This window comes from Peromyscus leucopus, chromosome X (assembly GCF_004664715.2).
Source record: "Peromyscus leucopus breed LL Stock chromosome X, UCI_PerLeu_2.1, whole genome shotgun sequence".
In the NCBI taxonomy this organism is placed as follows: Eukaryota; Metazoa; Chordata; class Mammalia; order Rodentia; family Cricetidae; genus Peromyscus; species Peromyscus leucopus.
Genome location: NC_051083.1, coordinates 58,680,799 through 58,701,816, shown reverse-complemented (window position 1 = coordinate 58,701,816; position 21,018 = coordinate 58,680,799). Strand labels below are relative to the sequence as shown.

Here is a 21,018-nt window from a genome sequence, read left to right as displayed (position 1 = left end):
GCTGGACAGCGGGGCTCAGTACCCTGGGAAGTGGGAGGCCACTGGATCTTTAAGCCTCTGTGTCGCCTTGGAGTGCCCGATTCAGAGTCGGCCACAAACCAGTGGGTCGAAGGCCCTTACAGATGTTGTCAAGCTGTTCTGCTGATGAATGGCTTCAGAGCTGTGTGAGGTGCCCCAGAAGAGCGGCCCCCGGGGAGAAATGCACACTGTTAGTGCACTTTTTAAGTCAGCTTTGAACCAGGCGTAATTCTCCCATGGCCCCATTTTCTTCAGCTGGTTTGGTAATCACCTTGAACAAACTTACCCAGTTTGTCAATATAAACGTTACACACATGTAGATGTAGTTGCCTCAACCCCCTGCCGCCCCCTGATGATCACACCTGGCCCGCTCTCTGGTCTCCTCTTCTCCTTCCCCTCCCCCCTTCCCCCTCTCTATCTCTGTCTCCAACACAAGTGAGCAAGCGCCCGTGTGCCCTTAGGAAGAGTCCTCTGGTCTCTGGGCCTCAGTTCCTTCACGACAGGTTTGGTCTAGAAAGGAGGCAACAGGAAAATGCTCACATTCAGCTAATGTGGTCTCCCCTTGTTTCTCCTGGACCTGGAATTGTCACATGGACCCTTTTCCCTAGAGATCTGGGCAGAGAAGGGGAAACTCCTCAGAAGCCGGCCCCTCTCCATCACCTACAGCCAAGTGGCTGCTGGGGAAAGCAGGCTGGGCAGCTCCTTCTTAAAAGGCTATGGAAGCGTTTGGGGCTAAAATGGGGAGGGGGTGTGCTGCTGCTGCTGCTGCTGCTGGAGGGAAGCAGACTTGTATGAGAGCAGCAGCATAACATCCTAGGAACATTGCAAGAGGCCAGCTTCGGTTAGCTAGGACGAAAAGAGCACACAGAGCACAAGGTTGGCCAAACTATCCACTACACTGCGCACTGAAGAAGCCGCAGGGGGCCATGTACTCAACATTTGTTGGGGGGGGGGGCAAATACATACATGCATGAAAGATTGCCTGTAGAATCCCGGTTTGGAATCTGCCTATGTTTAATCTGCCTCTCACATTCCCATCAGCCAGTCACCAGGTAAGCTGAAATAATTTAGCCAAGCACTGAAGGACTTTTCTAGAACATGGGGCGCCTGGGATCAGGAATCTCACCTCTGCTGTAGTTTTTTTTTTTTTTTTTTTTTTTTTAAAAAAAATGAAAAAAAAAATCTAATACTACCTCCACCTTATCAGAGAGGGAAATGAACACCAAAAAAGGCAGAGGCCTGGTCAAAAGAGGAGTCACGGCAGATGAGGGCCAGGCCCACCCGCAGGGGTCCAGTGGCTCACAAGCCTGGGGTTCTTCCCTAAGTGCTCTCACCTCCCATCGACCTTCATAAATTCCTTATTCCCCACGACTTCAGCATTTCCTCTTCCCCTTTTCCTTGCCAGCTGAATAATCAACCATTGGAAACAGAACCTACAATTATTTTCTCCCCCTGACCTTCGATTGCTCTCATTTGGGGCGCTGTGACCCCATCTTGGGTAGCTGCTGCTTTCCCCTCTCAGCTGCTTCCCAAAGCGGGGTGCCAATGTAACAAGTAGCAGCTGGGGCCCTGGTCCCCCTGATCTGATGGCCAGCTGTGCAGGACACAGCAGCAGATGGACAAGGACAGTTCTCAGGCTGACTAGGCTGGGGTGTCCCTAGGACTGTGATATGTCCAAGCAGGACAAGGAGGCCAGGCAAACAGGTGGGTGGCCTTGATGTCCAAGAGTGATTGACGCCAGCTGGCCAGAGGGCCACTTGCTTAGCAGGGTCCAACCAGGACATCCCCAGGTGGGTCGCAACCCTCCTTTGATTTTTGGATCTATATGTATGGCGCTTCGTAGAGGGCACCAGGCCATCCACATCCTGCAAACACGCGAAATGCTTCTTGGGACCTTAAAATTGACTGGGTGTCAACAAGCTCAAAGGAGCTTTGGCCTTCAAGTTCTACAAAGCCCGTCCTTTTCAGAGGAACCAAGGCCTGCTGGGTAGCACCTGCTCGCTTGGGTTTCCTAGGTCAATAGGGTTCTGCTTGCAGAGGAAGTCAGGCAGCCCCACCTTCACCTGGGCAGCATCCTCTGGCCCTGACTCACCAGGAGCTTGGGCCCAGCTGGGGCAGGAAGGAGACTAGAGGGTGGGGCTGCTGTGGAACTCTATACCGCTGGAGGACCACCCCCTCTGCTTCCAGCTACCTAGGCCTGGTCCTTCCTTCCCCTCTCAGGGAACGTCCATTTGTGTCCTTATGCCCCCTCTTCACCTGGGGGATACTTGGGGGTAAGTGCGGGTTTCGTTCCCTCAGTCAAATATGAGGTAGGTCATTTCCCTACCTGCCATCCTCACGGGGCATCTTTTGCAGCTCAGAGAGATGGACTATGTTACGTATTTGACAAAAGTGCCACGTGGGACCCTGGTGAAGGACCCTATCCCACATGGTGTGCTAAGGCGTACCAGGCACAGCACTCATGGCAGGAGACAAGCTTTCTGGTCTCGGGTAGACTGCCCAGACTTTCCTTGGTCTTCTAATTTTTCTTATTCCAGGATCCTCCATCCTCCGCCCCACCCCATCACCACTGGGGCAAAGGCAACTGACACCATGGGCCAGAGTAGGCGACTGCTAAAGGCCACTCTGTTGGGGAAGTACAGGTAAGGCTCACCTGACCTGAGGTCAGTCAGAGACACTAATCTCTCCAGAGCTAGCCCTGGTCAGAGACCCTCGGCCCAAGCTGGGCCCCACTCTGGGCAAGCAGTCAAACAGCCGAGGCCTGATCTGATCCAAGCACTTCCTTTGGTTAATGAGAAACCAAATAAACAGACTCTGCCCCAGCTGGCTCCAGCAGCACCCCAGGCTGGCCCAGCCCTTCTCTAGCCCAGCCTCTTTCCCCTCCTCAGGCAAATCCCACAGTCTCGAGGCCCTCCTCTGGCTTCCTTCTCAGTGTTCCCCGGGAGCTGGGCCTGCTCCACTAGGCTCCCTGCTCTGGATCTCGTCCTCACCCTCCCCTTCCTTCCTCCTCCTCCTTTCCTCTATCACCTTCCTCCCCATTTTTAGCTGGTGGGATCTCACTTGTCCTCCTCCCCTGATATCTATCTGTCTTAGCCATAGCCAGAGGCAGGCCCTTGACAAGGCCCGTAGGCTGCTCTGGACTCCGCCAGTCTGTGCCTCTTGTCCATAGGACGGAGGCCAAACCCTGTTTAGGGCCCTTAGCCCACTTTGACCTGAGCAAGCTGACTACTCATCCGCCTGTGGAAGGGAGCCTGAGCACTCCAGGGCTGCTCTAGCTTCAGAGCCACCACTGCCAGCCAGAAACCACCAAGCAGACCATGGTGGCACCTCTGGTGTGGCCCCATTGTGAAGCCAGGAAAAGGAAGGTTGTTTGGACTGAGAGGTGAGATGGGCAGGTTGAAGTCACCCCAGTAGCCAGTGGGCCATCTTCTGACGTTGTTCCTCTCCAGCTCCAGGCATCTTTGGGGCAGGACAGGGCTGGGCCTGCCGGCAGGTTCCACATTTAGCTCCAACCAGCTGGTGGCAGTACCTGCAGACACACCCAGGTTCCCCATGGGAACACCCCCCCCTCCCCAACAACCCTTTCTGGCTGAGCCTGGTGTCAGCCTGGGCAGATGCCTCTGCCCTGTGCCACAGCCACAGAGGTGACAGGATAGTCAGGGTGGCACCGTGACAGCAGAAGAAGGGGGCAGAGACAACTCGGGAGGTGGAAAACAGCAGGAAGAGAATGCACGCTTGGAACATCTTGCTTCACGGGACAGCCACCTGCCCTGATGACCTGCAGTTAGGCGAAGGAACGCTCTCACATGTAAGTGCAGGCACACGCACGGACACACGGTCACACTTCATTCCCTGACATCATGACACTTAGTTTACGCTCATTTCTCCACGTGGTTAATTTTTTTTTTTTTTTAGTTCTCATTTTTTTTTTCTAAGAAAAAAGCAACAAGAAAATAATTCAGAGTTTATACAAAACATCTTTACATTATTTCTTCCAAAAAAGACTAGTATTTACACAAATGGCAACAGAAACAAAAACAAAAATCCCTTCCGACTGCCACCTGGAAGGGGCTGGCTGGTCCGCTCCCTCTCGCACCTGGCGCCGGGGTGGGCAGCTGGCCAGGAGGCGGTGTGGAGGTGGCTGGCGGAAGACCCGGCTCCTTCCACGGCAGCCCTAGGAGCGCCCCGCAAGGCGCACTTGAGTGGCAGGCAGTCTGTTAGCAGCCGCACTGGCAAGGAGCTGGGGTCAAAGTGCACCACAGGCTGGCCCAGCCCCCAGCAGCCTCTTCCTCTTTCCGGGCCCCAGCTCAAAACTAGGGGGGGGGAGCCGCGGTGGGAGCCAAATCGAGGGAGTGGGTGTGGGTGGGTGTGCTTACTCAGTACTAGAGCCCAGAGAAGGAGCCGGCCACCTGGCCTTGCACCCGCTTAGATCTCCACCTCGTACCTCTGTTTCCCCACAAAAGCGAAGATACCAAAGGTGAGGAGAGAACAGGGTGGCGGAGGGGTGGGGGGAACCTCCCAGCTCTGCAGGGCGAATAGCCACCTGGGCACCTCACCTCCCTCCACCCCCCATGAGGTCATCGGCCTGCAGCAGCGCTCCTGTTCCCCAGGCAACAGCCAATTAAGACATTAATTACCGTGAGAGTGAAGGAGCCAGGAGATGCCCAAGAATCCCACAAGGAAGGGCTATTTTTTTTTTTGGTAGAAGGGTGGTTGGTAGTCACTACCCCAGTACTAGGACAGCATTGTATTAGGGGGGTCAGAAAAGGAGGGTGGGACCCCTTGCCCAGCGGCTCTCTCCTCTTCCCTCACAGGCAGAAACAGCCCTGGTGTGCCCTCCCCCACTCCCCTGAAATACTGAGGAGACTATGAAAGAAATGCCATCCTAGGCTTCTGGCTGGCCACATCCTGCCCCAGGCCCTCTCATAGTGGGTCAGGCCAGGCTCAGAAGACCCGGGGGAGGGGCTGCCTTGTACATTTTTCCATTTTTTTTTTCAAAAAACAGATGAAAATGAGTTGACAGCTTAAAAAAAAAATGAACACAAAAGCATTAAAAACAGTGATGAGAGAGGACGAGCAAGTCCCGGGAAGGGGGAAAGGGGATGAGGAGGGGGCAGGGCCAGGAGGCGGTCTCCCTGCCTGCAGTCCTTCAGTGTCCAACCCTGCCCTCCAAGAAAGGGCGCCCCCACAGGGCCCAGAGGCCTGGCCAGAGGGGGAAGGCACATGAGCATGGGGATTGGGGGCACAAGCACCCCCCTCCGAAGCCCAGGGGGCAGGGCAAACGGGGGATTATAAAAGCCAAGAAACTACAAAACTAAATACAAAGGTGGGCACAGCTGGCAAGGGGGAGGGGTGTGGGGGAGAAAAGAGAGGCCAGTCCAGGCCGTGTGTCCTGTGGAGCCTGAGGCCACGCGGGGGGTGGCCCTTCAGACCTTGTAGTAGATGTTCGCCGGGCTCTGAGGTGGCATCTCCTGGACGATGTAGACAGGATGCCCGTAGTCCCCACTCACCTTCTCGTAGTGGGGGCAGTAGTTGTTCTCTGTAGTCCGTAAGGGGATGATGATGTCGCTGGGCTCGGTGCCCGCCGTACCACTCCCCGCTTTGGGGCTGGCTAGGGTACTGAGCGAGAGGGCGGCCGCCCGCTGCTGCGTATGCTTGCGGTGGCGCTTGCGGAGCTTGAGCAGCAGGACCGTCAGGAAGATGATGATGAGCAGGAAGATGACGCAGCCGGCGCCGACAGCTGCGAACAGTGCCACCTTGGAATTGAAGAAGCCGTCCGAGTCCCCGCTGCCACCACCACCGCTTGCACCTGGGCCACTCTTCTCTTCCTGGTTCACAGTCTCTGAGGAAAGGGAAGGAAATCGCTCGTCAACCATGATGGCTGCAAAACAATCCCAGAGCTGAAGGAACCTCTCCGCGTCCCTGCCGCCACCAGCATTCACCAGAGATACGCGGCAAGGCTCGGGGAGGGGGTGGCCAGCAGGAATGTCTTCAGATACGAGACCGAGGGGGTGTCTGAGCAATGCCCTCTGCAGACAACCTATATAGACTTACCATGCTTGCCGTCAGAGTCACCCTGGGGTCCCCGACCAGGGGCCTGTGTGGCCGTCTTGACAGTATTGCCTGACTCCTTGCTTGGCCGGCTGGTAGTCAGCTGCTCAGGCGTCACGGCATTTGGATCTGCGGGCCGAAAGAAGACATCTGAGAGAGGGCGGCCAGCATGGAGCCCCTGGGTTACCTTGGGTGGGTTAAGACTGGCCTGAATATTCGACCTCTGTCCCTCTAACCTGCTGACCACGTCCCCACTACCAAGACAACCCAACCAGCTGCCAGCACCCACGGCTTAACTGGGCACTCACCTTGCCCAACTTTCATAACGATCTTCATTGTGCGTGTGCGGCACACGCCTCCCTCCCGGTTCTCCAGCCCTTCCAGGCTCCCATTGGACGTTGCTGCAGGAAAAGGCCAGAGAAATCAGAAACTGCAGTTTCCGGTGTATCTTTTTTTTTTTTTTTTTTTTTTTTTTTTTTTTTTGCTGTTTTTGACAGAATCATCAACAGAGAGACCAGGACAGCCACTGGGAGCGGAGCATGGCAAACAGCTCCTACCTACCTGCCCTCCCCAAACCCTCCTCCTGCTCTCCCAATAGGAAGTAACTCAGCTCTGCCAGGCCCTGAGCCCCTCTGCTAAGGGCACTGCTTGTGGCCAGGCCTTGGTCAACCTGGGGGCAATTGCTTTTATGATGAGGCAAGGCACCAACGCACGCCTTTGGGGGAGTCAGAGGAGGAGGACAGAGCAGCTAAAGATTGACTCACATATGCTAGTCACAAATTCCACTGAGCTACATCCTCAACCCTATTCACCTCTTGGGGCCCTAGCACCACCACCACCCCCAAAAGGCAGAACAGCTGGCTGATCTCAAAGGATTCTGTCAACTCTGTCATTCTCAAGAAAGAAAGAGAAAGAAAGCAACATGGATAGGAAGCCTTTCCCATCCATGCCCTGGAGCCGAGGCAAGCTGCCGTGCGTGTGCTGGATGTTGGGCTCAGAATTCCAAGGCCAGGCTTCCAGGAGAGCATGCTAGTCTTCAGAGGGGATCACATCGGGCAGCACTGTACATGTGTGCAGCTGGTATCCCTGTAGCACTAAGAAGCTGCCACTGTTACCCCAGAGACAAGGAGGCTGCAGGAAGGCAGGGCTAAGCCTAGTGGGAGAGCCAGCAATGGGTGGGTGGGCACTCACATGTAATGTAGTAGTCCTGATACTTTTTGAACTCCAGGCCCATGTAGTTGGGGCTGAACTCCTGGAACTTGATAGTAAAGCGGATTTCCTGCTGTGGCTTGTTGCAAGTGACCAGTACATTGGGATCAAGCACAGTACTGCAAGCAGCTGCCTGCTCGGGTCGCACCAGGTACAGCTTGTAGTACTCGTAGGGCCGTCCTGCCTCTGCTCGGGGGCAGATGATGTCCAGCTTGTCTCCAATCTTCGGGTAGATCACCAAGCCCTTCCCACTTAGGAACCTGCCCAGAAGAAAGAAAATGGTCAACCTCAAGGTCGGGATCTCTGGCTATCCCCAAACCAGGGGGTTATGACAATGAAGGCCAGACCAGTCCTGCTGGGTGGAGATATCAAATCAGCCTTCTGCCCTTCCTCTATCCTTAGGCTGGGGGGCGGGGAGAGAGAGCCATACTGCCAGCAGGGTGTGGAAGGGGTGGCCCATAGGCAAGGCTGCCAGGCTTTCAGTGCTTTGCAGGGTGGGGCAATGCCTGGCTAGGGGAGCCCTTTGTCCTAATGGGGCATTTCCGCAGGGGGGTTGACGTGGCCAAATGGGCCAGGTACCAATGTGTCAGGCCCAGGCTGCCTGGAGGTGGTGCCCTGTTCCCCATACTTCCCAACACACTCACATTCCTTCAAAGGCCACTGCTGCTATTTACACACACACACACACACACACACAGAGAGAGAGAGAGAGAGAGAGAGAGAGAGAGAGAGAGAGAGAGAGAGAGAGAGAGAGAGAGCAAGCCCACACATGTCTTAGCCACCACCCCCGCAGCTCCCAGCCAAAGGCTAGGGGAACTCAACCTGCCTGGAACCTGCCCCCCCCCCCATCTTGCTAACCTTGGGCATGATGGGGAGATAGAAACAAGCAATGGAACCAGGATCTGATGGTCACCCTTTCTGGTTAGGAGCAGCTCTATAATATCATTCAGGAGATGCACCCACCCCCACCCCAAGAGCCTAAATCCTTAAACTTGACCAGTCTCTCACTCTTAAGATGACTATGAGAAGTTAAGAAAGGATAGTCCTAGTGGTGGCGCACGCCTTAAATCCTAGCACTTAGGAGGCAGAGGCAGGCAGATCTCTGTGAGTTCGAGGCCAGCCTGGGCTACAGAGTGAGTTCCAGGAAAGGTGCAAAGCTACACAGAGAAACCCTGTCTCGAAAAACAAACAAACAAACAAACAAACAAAAAAGAAAGAAAAAAGAAAGGATAGTCCTACCAAGGACAACAGATGCTAAGACAGGATCACAGGATCTTAGGAAGCCCACGTACCTGTAATCTACCTTCTTATTTCTACTCTGCAGCTACTACAGGTCCCAAGAGGAGATGACTACATGCCTTGGGCCAGGCTTCACTGTCTAGTCTGGAAAGCACAGTAAAGAAGTGAGGCGCTGTTGGCCATTTCTCAGCTTGTGCAGGCAGAAGCTGAGAACAAGGAAGAAAGAACACATGTTGGAACCAAATTCCAAAGCTAGGCCCTTAGTGGCTTGGACGAGCTGTACAGTCGCTTTGAACTTCCATTTTTTTTCACTTACAAACTAGGGTCCCTAACTCCTAGGATTGGAGGTGGCTGAGCACCTAGACTGCAGTAGGTACTCAGTAACACGGAATTCTTCTTTGAAATAGTCCGCCAAGAGGCAGAAGATCAGATACCAACATTAAGTTCTGTGGTTTCTTAGGCAAGATCTAGGAAGAGAAGACACAGCTTGACTCTCACGGACTTGATTATCTGGTTTGGTTCCAAAAAGTAAACAGCCCACACTCTAGCCATAGACAGCTCCAGGCTATCTGTAGGTTACATGTGAAGATGGTACTTCACATGGCCAGGGCGGGAGGTATCAAGAGGAAGAAGACAGCCCATCTCACCCCAATACTGTGATGCTCTGAGATGCTTTCATGTAAAGAGCAGGATGAAAGTGGGTACTAGGTAAATGATAAAATGTCAGTACACAGCAACAGTGGACAGCCATGGGTGAGACAAAACGCAGGCTTGCTGATGAGTCACAAAGACTACACAGGAAAGAGTCAAGAGTATCAAAAGAGGTGGGAGAGATAGCTGGAGCTAGATGGAAATTCCGCAAGGGCCACGACAAGCACTGTGGGGTTCATCCCCTTGGTGACGGACCCTCTAGTGGAAAGAAGAATGGCGGGCGAAAGGTAATGCATAGAAAGAATAAAGAGTATCGTTTGGTGTGTGGGTGCAGAGCCCCAGTTCACGGGTTACTACAGCGTGGTTCCATTTGCTGAGAGCCACAACACAGTGGAGACAAGCATATGGAGAGCTCTGGGCAGATGTCTTCACATTGTCAAACATGCGCCCTTGTCCTGACACCTCACTAGGCAAGGAGGGAATTTGACTAAATGGCTGAAGTAAATCGGGGGAAAAACCCCAAGACCAGCCCTCCTTCCATGTCATGTGATGTTCCACAAAGCTAAGAGGTACCATCCTGATGTACAGGAGGGCCAGTGCCAGAAAGGGATGCTTCGAACTGGGGTCTCTACCTCTACAGTTCTGCAGTGGACAGAACATAAGCAAACAGGACATGGAGGCCCCAGGGAACATCTGAGAAGGAATGCTCTCATCCCATGTGCTATATACAAAGCCCACCAGTTTCACCGAAGTTTCTGTGATTCTCAAGGCATTTTTCACTTTCCTCTGCTTCTCCCCAGGTGGCAAGAATAGACCATTTTTTTAACATTTCAGAGCTCAAAGGAACCCTAGAGACCAAGCCTAGACCCGTATTATGAAGAAAGGAATGATCAGGGAAATGTTCCCATTGAGGGCAGTTGCTTCAATCCCTAGGGCTCTAACAGGGCCTCAACAGTGTCTGATCCTTATACAGCAGGACATATGAGTGTAGCTACACAGATGACATGAACACGGGAGACCGACCAGTTCACTTCCTAGCCACTGGGCCCCAGCTTTCTCACCAGAGACATGTGTCTGCTCTGGTACACTCTTTCACCGCTACTCACCCAGCCTCCAGCGCTCCAGGACTGAACAGGGCATTTAGCTACTTGGGGTTCTACTTTGAACCCAGACACATTGAGGAAACAGATGTCTGCATGGTGGGGGGAGGGGGAGAAGAAAAGGACTATTGCCCCCAACACCCCTCAGAGTGTCTCCAACCTCAGTGAACAGACTTCATAAATATTCATCAGCTCATTTGCATAGCAGCCGGCAGAAGAAAACTCACCTTCTCCTAAAGTGTGGAAGGGAAAGGAGTCTAATGAGGCCTGCATCCCTGACCCCAATCCCACGCTTTCTTAGCATCTTCCTCTAGCTGGACAAATTTCACTTAGGCCCATGAGAAGTCCCAGAAAGGACATGGGATCACAACAAGGGGTGTATCGCCAGTGAAGTGAAGCCCAAAGCCAGGCAGTGTGAGAGATACTTTGTAGGGACACCCTACCTATCTCCCCCTTTCCTCACTAAGTTATGAGTGGGAGAAGAGGAAAAGGAAAAGGTCTTTAACTTAAACTCTTTAGGCACCACCTTCCAGGAAGGACTAGCCCCCCCATCATCAAGCCAAGCTTTCCTGCCTGGGGCCACCCCCAGACAAAGCCCTTTTCTAGAAAATAAGGGGATTGACATGGCCCTGCAGGAAACCTAAAGCAGGTCTCCATGGCAACCTGAGGCCTTCCCTCCCTAGCCTCTGATAGCCCTGGGAGCCCAGGGAGCCACCCCAGGGAGTCAAAGGACTTTAGGAAGGCAGCTGGAACTATTTCAGCTCCGGCTTGTGGCCTGCCCTCTCCCCTCTTCCTAGCCCAAGGCGTTCCCTCAGCCTTTCTGATTAGAAGTCCCACTGTAGACTACTCCAATCCCAAGCTCTGACAACCCCACAGGCTCTGGGGACAGCAGCCTCCAAGGCCCTGAAATGACGAGACACTAATAGCCCTCACACCTGCACCTTTAGCCCAGATGAGCTAGCTCCTCTACCTTTCTGAAGGCCACCTATAGTACAGGGGAAGAGCCCGCAGCTGGAACACTTCTGCCTAGACAGCTGTTCTTGTCCCGCCAGGCCTATGCTTCTTCCCTCCGACCCTTTCCTAGGGCTCTACCAGAGAGATTTAAGGGGGAGCCTGATTCCCAGCCATGGAAGTCTAAATGTGGTAGAAGACTCCAGCCACAATTTTGGTTTGGTGACCCCACCACTACCAGGCCTGCTCTCACCCCAGGATGGTAATACTGATGAGCGACAGACCCCAAGCCAGAACTCAAGTCTGCTCTCATCCCAGCTAGGGTGGGGAGCCCCCAAATTAAAGGCTCCTCTTTCACTCCCCCAGCTCCACCCAGCCCCCGAGGCAGCAGGAGCAGGCCTGGCGTGTCCCAGCAGTGCCCGCCCAGGCGTGGGTGGGCAGGAACAGCAGCTGGGCCCTGGCACACACACAACTCTGTCGGAGGCAGGCAAGCCAGAAGAATCCTAGAGGAAGTCACTCTCCCCACCTACGTGAACTGTGCCCGCCTCTTTGTCCCACCTGACCAAAGCTAGTCCTACTGGGGTTTAGTCCACCCGCTGCCATGTTTTCCCTGCACTTCCTAAGAGGAAGAGATTCCCGGCCCAGGGAGGATCCAAAGGAGCTACTCAGAGCTGGGAGGGGCAGAGTGCCAGTTGGTGAGTTGGGCTAGGTCACCTGTACAGAATGCCCTCAGAGCTAAGCCTAGGAGAGGTAAATGAAGAGGCTGGAACACTACTTACCCTACACGGGCAGGGCCTGAGTCATACAGCAGATGCAGGCCTGCCTGGGAGGGGAGAGGGGAGAGAACCCAGGGGCAGCAGAGGTCCTGCTTCCAACCCAGCTGTGCCTTCCTATTCCCTGCAGCAGGAGAGCATGGAAAGAATGGGACACAGCCCAGCTCTGCCCGACTCGACAAGTCACTGGCTGACCTCAGACAGGTCATTTCCCCTTTCTGGAAAATGGGGCCGATGCCGACTTCCCAGCGCTGTTGTGAGCACCCGATGAGATCATATATGAGAATACATTGTAAGAAGCAAGGTGCTACCTGCCTATTACTTAGCACGCCAACCACAGTATCATTTGGAAGTAGCGAGAGGAAAATGCTCATACTTTGGGCTTGCTGGCACCCTGATCCCAAACCACCACCACCACCACCACCACGAAAAACATACCGGGGAGAAGGGACTTTCACGATCTCCAAATGCTGCTGGAGAGCAGCCCCCACTTCAGATCCCCTTATCATCACAGACTGAACTATCCCTCAAACCTGGTATTCCCATGGCAACCAGCAGCCTCCTGGTTGGCCCGTCGACCCCATACATAGCCCTAACCCCAGAAAACGGTGCCGCACGGCAAGCAGTATCCAGGGCCCAGGCATCCCCACGCACCCAAGCTGGGAGAGCAATGGAGGGACCCCCAAGCTCAAGAGAAGAAAGGGAACCCCAACTCAGTCCCCAGCCCAGCTTCCTCATACGCCCTTGTAGCCCTTGCCTAGCTTCCCTGGGTGGGGTCAGGGAGCAGGAACCTTTAGAACTGCTGGGTTCCCAGGTCTCTCAGGCTCTCACCTGTGGTCAATCAGACAGAAAATAGAATAGTCAGGTCCCTAGCCACTCTGGAAAGGAGTCCCTTGGGCTGGCCTCCCCAGGACTATGAGCTAGAACAGCTGTGAGGGGGCTGGGGCCAATACTTTAGCCTGGAGAAGGCAAGTAGGAGTTGGGGTCTGCAGCTGCCCCACCCATACTGGATGGAGTCAAGGGTCCTGGATGCCAAACTGAGCCCCCTACCCCACCCCCATTGTAGGGAAGGTTTGTAATGTGATCTCAAACACATTCCCACTCCTTGGAGGTGGGGGGGGGAACCTGAGTGGGGGGCAGTACAGGGTCAGAACGGGACCGAGAGACGGAACTGCAGCAGCTGGACTTGGCCGAGGACTCAAGTGTGAGAGGCTTATCAGCTGCCCCAAGTTCCCGAGGGGAAGCAGCTGGGGGAGGGGGCTTCCCCGAGACCATTTAGGCCATGCCCCCCCCCAGGCCCCAAACACACTTGCTCCGATTTCCACCAAGCCCCAGTGGGACTGAACCCATCTTCTCACCCTGTACTCTTGGGCCAAATCTGTCAGGTGGGGCCCAGGCAGCAGAAGCTCCCATCCCCCAGGGACTACGACCCGGACAGCCAAGAGCTAGGAGCAGTTCAAGAGACAGGCTGGGAGTCTTAAGCTGGCTCTTCCAGCTCCCGGGGGCTGGGGCTGCATGTGCCCTGGAACCTAGAAGCAGACCCCATCACTTCTTTATTTTGATTTTTTTTTCTCCCAAGGAGGAAGCAATTAAGCAGGGTTTATAGGCACTGGGAGATATTTAGAGGGAGGGGTGCCAGCTCCTGACAGGGCTGAGGAGAGGGACCAAAAAGCTAGGAGAGGAAGAGGGGAGGGATAAGAGAAAATGAGCCTGTGAGGGAAAGCACGGGCATGTGCGAGAAACAAAAGGACTTGAGAAAAAGAGGCAGAGAGTGACTAAGAGTGAGAGGGAGTGTGAGAAAGAGGGAGAGCGGGCCGGCTTAGCTGGAGAGGGAGGTGAGCTCCGCTCTCACAGGGTGTTAGAGGGGGCAACAATGCCGGCCTGAGAGGGAGAACTCGGGGCAGGACAGAAGAAAGCAGAAAGACGGACAGTGCTTATCAGGAAAGCTGTGGCAGCCCAAGGGTTGAGTGCGGCGGCGGCTGCGGCGGCGGCGGCGGCGGCGGCGGCGGCGGCGGCACAGGCAGCCCCCGGAGCTGAGGGCAGTGCCCCGGTCCTGTCCTCCTGGCCTGCACCTGGTGCCAACAAACGCAGACATAGACTGCATTCCAGACCCCTGAGCAGAGATGAAATGGGGGTGGGGGGACCACCAGGATCAGTCCAACCTGTTCCCAGAAGCTGCTCGATTACAGGCTAGAATCCAGGCAGGTTCTACTGAGTCCAAAGGCAGTGCCATCCCCCAGCCCAGGATGCCTGCCTGGCCTCAGCTCGAGGTGGACAGGAAGAGAGCAGAGGGGACACAACCTTCTCAAGCTTGTAAACTGCTCCAGAGCTCTAAAGGCAGAGAACACATAAAGAGGGACGCTCCCATAGATCTTGTTTCTCCCAGCAACCTCAACTCTGCAGGAGGGCTCTTCTCCAGCTGTGCAGTTGCATGGTCTCTCAACCCAAGAGAGCAATTAGGTCACTCCCATGAGCCCCCAGGATGGGCTACCCTAGGGAGATTGCAATTCTCCTAGCCAAGGAGCATTTCCAGCCTCCACCCTTACAGCCAAGAACTGGGTACTTCACAAGCTCTCCTCTGTGGGCCTAGAGGGGTCCACAGAACAATGTGGTCCCCAGCAGTTAAGGCACAGTGACCAAACTAGCTTCGAAGTAAGGCAGAAATCCTTGCGAGTCCCCTTCCTTGTATGGAGGCAGAATCCTGCACCCTGATCCCCCTTTAGCCACCAACGGGTAATGGGACCCTATCTTAACCTAAGGAGAAAACGAGAAGCCCTCTTCTCTCACTTTTGGGGTAAGAGATGCACCATTCCTGGGATTCAAGGGGCCAAGGCAGGCAAGAACCTAGGAAGTTAGCAGAGAGCCCACAAGAGTGGACAGAAGGAAATTCCAGAAACAGAAATCTGGGAACATGGAAGGAACAGGCACCCCCTCCCCCAGTTTTCCACTAACTGTGTTGTCCACACACTGCCCGGACTTCCAGAAAACGGGAAGAGCGATTATGACCCTGAGTTCCAACCTGAGTCCTAGATGCCAAAAGAGAAAAGGGTCCAGAGGTCACAACAGCCAGAAACCACTGAGCCACCGCCCTGAAAGGTGTGTGTTGTTTAGAGATGGGAGGGGGCAGAGTTAGGAAGGGGAAAGAGAAGAAAGAAAAGGACCTCCTTTATATCACTGCCCCCCCCCCAAACCAATGGAGAAATCTAAGCAAGGCTCTCCAGTCTGGATGGGGGGCGGGGGGAGGCGACTAGGACCTGCCTGGACAGGAATCACACGTTCCCCACCCACCTCCCTCGCTGGCTCCGCTACCATTCTCAGCCCTGGCTGGCTCTCGAAGAAGCTCTACTGCCTGGCTCAATTGGACCCCCGACGGGCGCTGGATGGAACCCCCTCCTCAAACAAACCCTCTTCCACTCCGCCCTTCTCCACCCGCCGCCTTTGTGAGCCTGGAAGCAGCGCCCGCCTTTCTACCTCCCCGGCAGGGAGAAATGGAGGGGGGGGTGGTGCAAGAAGAGACGGCAAAGAGAAAGACAGGGAGGCAAACAGACAGGGAAGAAAGACAAATGAAAATGGGAGAAGCTGGAGAAGCGATACAGATGCTGCCACTCGTCCTGGGCGCTAGGTCCCGAGCCGCCCTGACACCTAAGCCAAAGAGGAACCCGTGTTCTGGCCTGGTCCCTCCTTCAGGTCGATCTCACCCATAGAGTGGCTGTGAGTGAAAACCACCACGTTCCCAGGGGCCCCGGAGTGAGCTGCTTACTCGCCCCCACCCAGCTCTCGGGTGCGCTCTCGAGCGCCCAGACATCCTAATCTGCCTGGTGTGACCATCGCGACTCGATCTGGGACTTGAGGAAGCTAGGGCCAACCCGAAGGGTCACAACACAGTCAAGTGCCCCCACCCCACCCTTCTGCACCCTGCCCGGACTGTCCGCAAGAAAATATTAGTAAAGGCCAGATACAAAATAGGGCGCCGCACCTCCTACGGACACCCCCACACACGCACTTGGGGGTGCACGACCTCACCCCGAAGGAGTGCCTCCCACCCTCAGGAACCAGAGCAGATAAGTTACTCACTTAGGGTTAAGAGAGCTCCAGGACACGGGCTCCAGGTTCTTGGCCAGCGGCGTGGCCAGCCGGCACAGCGTCAGCACGACCATCGCCACAAGCCACTTGCTGAGCCAACGCTGCCCAGGCCGGGCCATTTTCCCGGGGGCAGGATGCACTTCAGGATCCCCGGGCGCCTCCTCAGCAAAGCTCGCCTCGCCTGCCCGTGCCGCGCAGCGCTTGGAGCCACTCAGGCGCCCATCCTCCGCAGCCGCCGGCCTTGAAGCACTCCCCTCCCGCCGGCCTCGGGGTCGCTCTCCTGCGCCCGGCTGGCCAGGAGGACTCACTGGGCAGGCGTCCCCAACCCGGGCATGGGCTGCGGCCTCCGAGGACTCTCTCCCCTGGCCTCTCCGCCGCACGAGGCGCGACGGGGGCTCGCCGCCCCCGAGTGATCCCGCCGGATTCCGCTCGGCTCCCCCAGACTGTTGGAGACTGCGAGTGTTCTCTCCAATGGGGTCTCCCCGCAGAGCGCTCAGTGGTTGCCCCGACGCCTCGACGGTCCTGGGATGGACGCCTCTGGGGAGAAGAGGGGGGATATCTTCCAGCAACGCAAGCTCGATCCCCAGGCTCCCGACTGGGTCCCCCTAGCACGGACTCCGTTCCTCCGGGCCACAGTGGGACTCCGCGCCGCGCGTCCCACGACAGCTTCTACTTTAGCACTGGCCCCTCTCGGTGTACTTAAAAGACTAGCACGACCCTGCTGAGCAAACCAGTCCCACCAATTTGCGCCTCTAAAGCCTCGGCCGGGTAGCCCGGCAGCCCGGTCGCCAAGTCCTTAATCCCCGGCGATTGAGCCCGAGAGTCTGCAGTCAGTGCGAACCTCACACACCCCCCACTGCTGTCCAGCGCGCATAGACTCCCTCCGCTGCCGCTGAGCTTTCTACTCTCCTGCTCAGGCGAGCGCAAAGCCAACCCTGCTCCTTCGAACCAATAGAAAGCTCCGTGACGGGGTCCTTGCCCCACACCACGCCCACAGAGCAGGAAGGGGCGGGGTTTCGGGGAGCTCTTAAGGACGCTGCGCTCTCGATGGCACTAATCTGAATGTGCGGCTCTTGCGGTTATGATTGTGTCCCGCTTAGTCTGGTTCCCAGGGTGTTCTTGGGAAGTTGTCTCCTCTCAAAAGCTGCTGGCCGGCCCTGCTTTACGCACACCTGGTCACCATCCGGCCCACTGACCTAGACCAGACAAGCCCTATCCCAAGTACCTCCAGAGAGCAGTTCTTGCATTCTTTTCACACACACACACATATACACGCACACGCGCGCGCACACACACACGCACACACACACACACTCGCATACCAGCTACAGAATCCCACTCTGTGCCCACTTCTGTGGCCAAATCAGTCTGCCTGCCCCTAGTCCAGTATCCACATTTTGTTGGGCCTTCTTTCTGTCCTCAAAACACACTCCTTCCTTTCATTGACCACAACAAAAGTGTCAGCTATGGGTGATGGAGACTCAGAAAAAGTACTGTGTCCAAAAAGGAAAGGGAGTTTATTTGCATCAAGAGAGCAAGCCTTTAAGAATCTCATCTTTGACAGTGAGCCCTGTGGGACACCCCCCCCCCTTGTCCCTGGGTACACAGATTTAGAGTCAGTCTTGTCTGGAGGCACACGAAAGGGCCTGGGGTAGGCGAGTAGGGACAAAAGGTCATGGCTATACAGAAAGATCGAGGCAGAGAGGAAAAGGAGCAGAGCAGAAGCCTTTTGAAAGAGCATAAGCGGGCATCTGGGCCCTGGGATTCCGGACTCCAGCCTTTCCCGGCCTCGGCCTCACCATCTGGGGCTTTGTCTCCCAGCCCTGGCCCATTCTCTCCGCCCCTCCTTGTCTCTTTGCTTATAGTTTGGCTCAATCCCATAGCTCAGACCCTCCCGGTCTGACCTACTCGCCTTCTTCAGGTCCCAGCGGACGTACCCACGTGCCAATGTCTCCCCCTGCTGGCCTTCTATAGACTTGCGGGCTCCAGGGACAAGCCGAAGCCTCCTACCCAGAGCTTGATATGCAAGCCTGACACTTGAATTTGAGCACACAAACAGGGACAGGCATGGCATTAGCAAGAGCCTCCACTCGGTGTAGAAAAGATAGGAAAGAGCTTGGGGAAAGATCTGGATTTGGGGCTTGGTTTGGGTATTTCCAAAGATAGAAAGACTTCCTATTTATGCTCCCCCCCGTCCCACCCCACCCCCACACTTGCCTGCCTCCTCCTCTTCCTCTCCACTTTTCTTTTTCATTTTAATGAACGAGGGTTCTAACTTAGGGTCTCAGACTTACTAGTTAAGGGCTCTATCAGGAATTAAATTTCAGTTCCTTCTTGTCACTTTTCTATGGAGATAATTGGCTGAGCACCTTTCTTTAAAAGGTACTCTGCCATTTATATGAGTTCCATAGCCATCATCTCACTCGATGGGAGCTGGAGCTACTGAATCTTTCACTGCATCATCCACTGATCTCTGTAGCTGTAGTGGGGACATCTATGTCGGGGAGGGCAGGATGGAAGAAGTTGAGCCCTCCTACCTTTGGAGATGGAGACCTTGCAACCCGCAATGGCTCTGGGTACACAGTCTAGGGTCTCTGTGTTCCCAACTGGACTCTGCACTGGGGTGTGCAGAGCCAAGAGAGATGAGAACGGTAGAAAGACACACCAGCAGTCTACCTGAGAGCCATGCCATCAAGAGGCCATCAAGCGTGAATCTTAAAAGCAGACAGCTGCTTACAAAATGTCTACTTAGGCAGCAAGAACCAGGTCAGATGGCTTTCTGTCCCCACCCTCTGAAATCAGTTCTGCCGTCCCTGTTTTTCCTGAAGAAGGAAGCTAGGGCTCGGGGTTGAAGAAGTGACCTGTCCCTGGGGGAAGAGGACTCAGTTCCTGGTGTCTCTATGCCCAGTCTCCTGTACATCGGCACTCCCATGGACAAGGACATTGCCTGGCCATTCTCCTGTGCCGTGCAGATGGACACACTTGCAGCCTCTCCATGCTTACTTGCTCTCTTGGTTCACTGAGAGTTACGAGCTGCATGGTACCTGGAAAGCAACCGCCTTCAGGATGGCCAGACAGACCACTGTTCTTCACTCACAGGTCTCAGAAGGTCACCAGGCCCGAGAAAGGTCATTTATTTTGTCCCTAAGCTAAAGTTGTTTTCAGACAAGATCACTAGTGCTAAGCCCAGACTGGCCTCAGATTCTTCCTCTCCGTGGCCAACATGTCCTGTGCCCCTCCAGAGGACAGTCCCAAACTAAGTGGGAGCTGCAGGAATGTGGCTTTGCTACCAGACTTGGGAAACCTGGGAAGAAGGTCGGTTTCTGAGTGTGCTACCATTGAATCCTGGGAGGAGGGAGGAGGGAATAAGGAGAGGACTAGTGTCCAGACCCGTTTCACACACGGCTCACCTCTGGTCATGGCATGGCCTTTCTGCCTCAGCCTGCCAAGGACTTCAGGGACACGGCCATACCCACTCTGCCTCAGCCAGAGCCAGCAGCTGAACGTTCCTACCATTGCCTGACCCCGGCAGGTTTTCAGCTGTAGTGATTCAGGTCCCCGACTGAGGGTAACAATTATTCCCTAGGGGAGCCTGCGAGGAGGTCAGGATCTGTGGGGAATGCTATTCTCTTATCCAAGCCCTTACTAGTCAACAGACTGCCACAGCCCAACACTCCCAGGTCACTGTGTCAACACACCACATGAGTGTCAGGATCCAAGACCTCTTGTGGTCCCTGAGTGCTGGCCAGACAAGTGATCTAAACAAGCCCTGTCCACGGGTGTGCCAAGCATTGTGGGGCTTTGGGCCCAGATGTGTAAAAAAAAAAAACATATGGTAGCAGCAGGAAGCCTCAGGCACTGGGCAGCACACACACACACACACACACACACACACACACACACACACACACACGCCATGGAGCTGTGTCTTCTGGTCCTAGCTGCCCACCCCCATAGGAGGGAATTGAGCTACCTTTCAGTTCTGTGCCGTGGACGAATCACCTCACCTCTGTGGACCTGTTACTGTTCTCTGGCCTGGAGGTCATTCCTTCTTCATGGCTCCCTATGAGTACTGGATGAGATAATGTGCAGACAAGGCTTAGCATCTCCCCTGGCTTACCAGGGGCCTTACTAAATGGAAACTCATATTATTCCACAGAGCCTGCCATGGAGACACTCTCATCCCCAGTGACACACATTTGCACCAGTCCACACATGCTTTGTGTGCCACTCACATATTTTCCACTTCCCCTCTAGTCTTACACACACATCCACATTTGCATACAGACTCTCCCTCTTTGCTGAGCTCTAGCTGGCAAGGCCAGGTTCTGCCCACAGGGCACCTGGAGTCCAATCCTCCACCTCTTCCATCCACTGTAAGGTCACCTCCTTTCTCTTTCTGCGGATCTTACCCGCCTTATAGTCAGACACAGAGCAGTGAAGCTATCCACCCAAGGCCACACTGCCAAGAAGCACAGAAGTCAGGCCATCTGGACAAACAACTTAACTTTCTAATCACAACTCTCTGTTGGTATCCCAGGGCTCTGGACCGAGGAGGGGCGTTTTGATGAGCCACCAGCAGCAGCCAGAGGCAACACCTGGAAAAGCAATGGAGGGTCAAGGAGCAAGTGTCCTGACTCTAGAAGCCATGCACACTGGCGAACTCAGAGAGGCTGGCCACCCTCTGGTCTCAACTGTCATCTCTAGCCCCCCTGTGCTTCTTGAATGTTCCCTTAAAATAGACCGCATCTGCCTGTACCCGCTTACAGTGCACACCCACTCCCTCCAGGCAAAGAAGAGCCACCTTCCTTACACCCTCAAGCCAGAAACGGCAGGTGGCCGCTCTCACCTGGTGCTGCATCACCTTAGTTTAGTCCTTGCAACATCCCTGACATTAGGCATTGCCCTGTTTGCGAGATCAGAAGCCCGGGGCTTTGAGTTCA

General features: G+C 55.0%; 1 protein-coding gene across 1 annotated transcript; it reads right to left on the bottom strand.

Annotated features, from left to right (window-relative positions):
• Positions 1-3,970: 3,970 nt before the first annotated feature.
• Efnb1 (ephrin B1) lies at positions 3,971-17,018 on the bottom strand. The gene is made up of 5 exons (XM_028883900.2): positions 16,067-17,018; positions 7,261-7,538; positions 6,378-6,470; positions 6,073-6,198; positions 3,971-5,860 (listed from the first exon to the last, which is right to left on the bottom strand). The coding sequence occupies exons 1-5, from the start codon at positions 16,192-16,194 to the stop codon at positions 5,445-5,447; spliced, it is 1,041 nt and encodes a 346-aa protein (XP_028739733.1). The 5' UTR covers positions 16,195-17,018; the 3' UTR covers positions 3,971-5,444.
• Between the last annotated feature and the right edge of the window lie 4,000 nt (positions 17,019-21,018).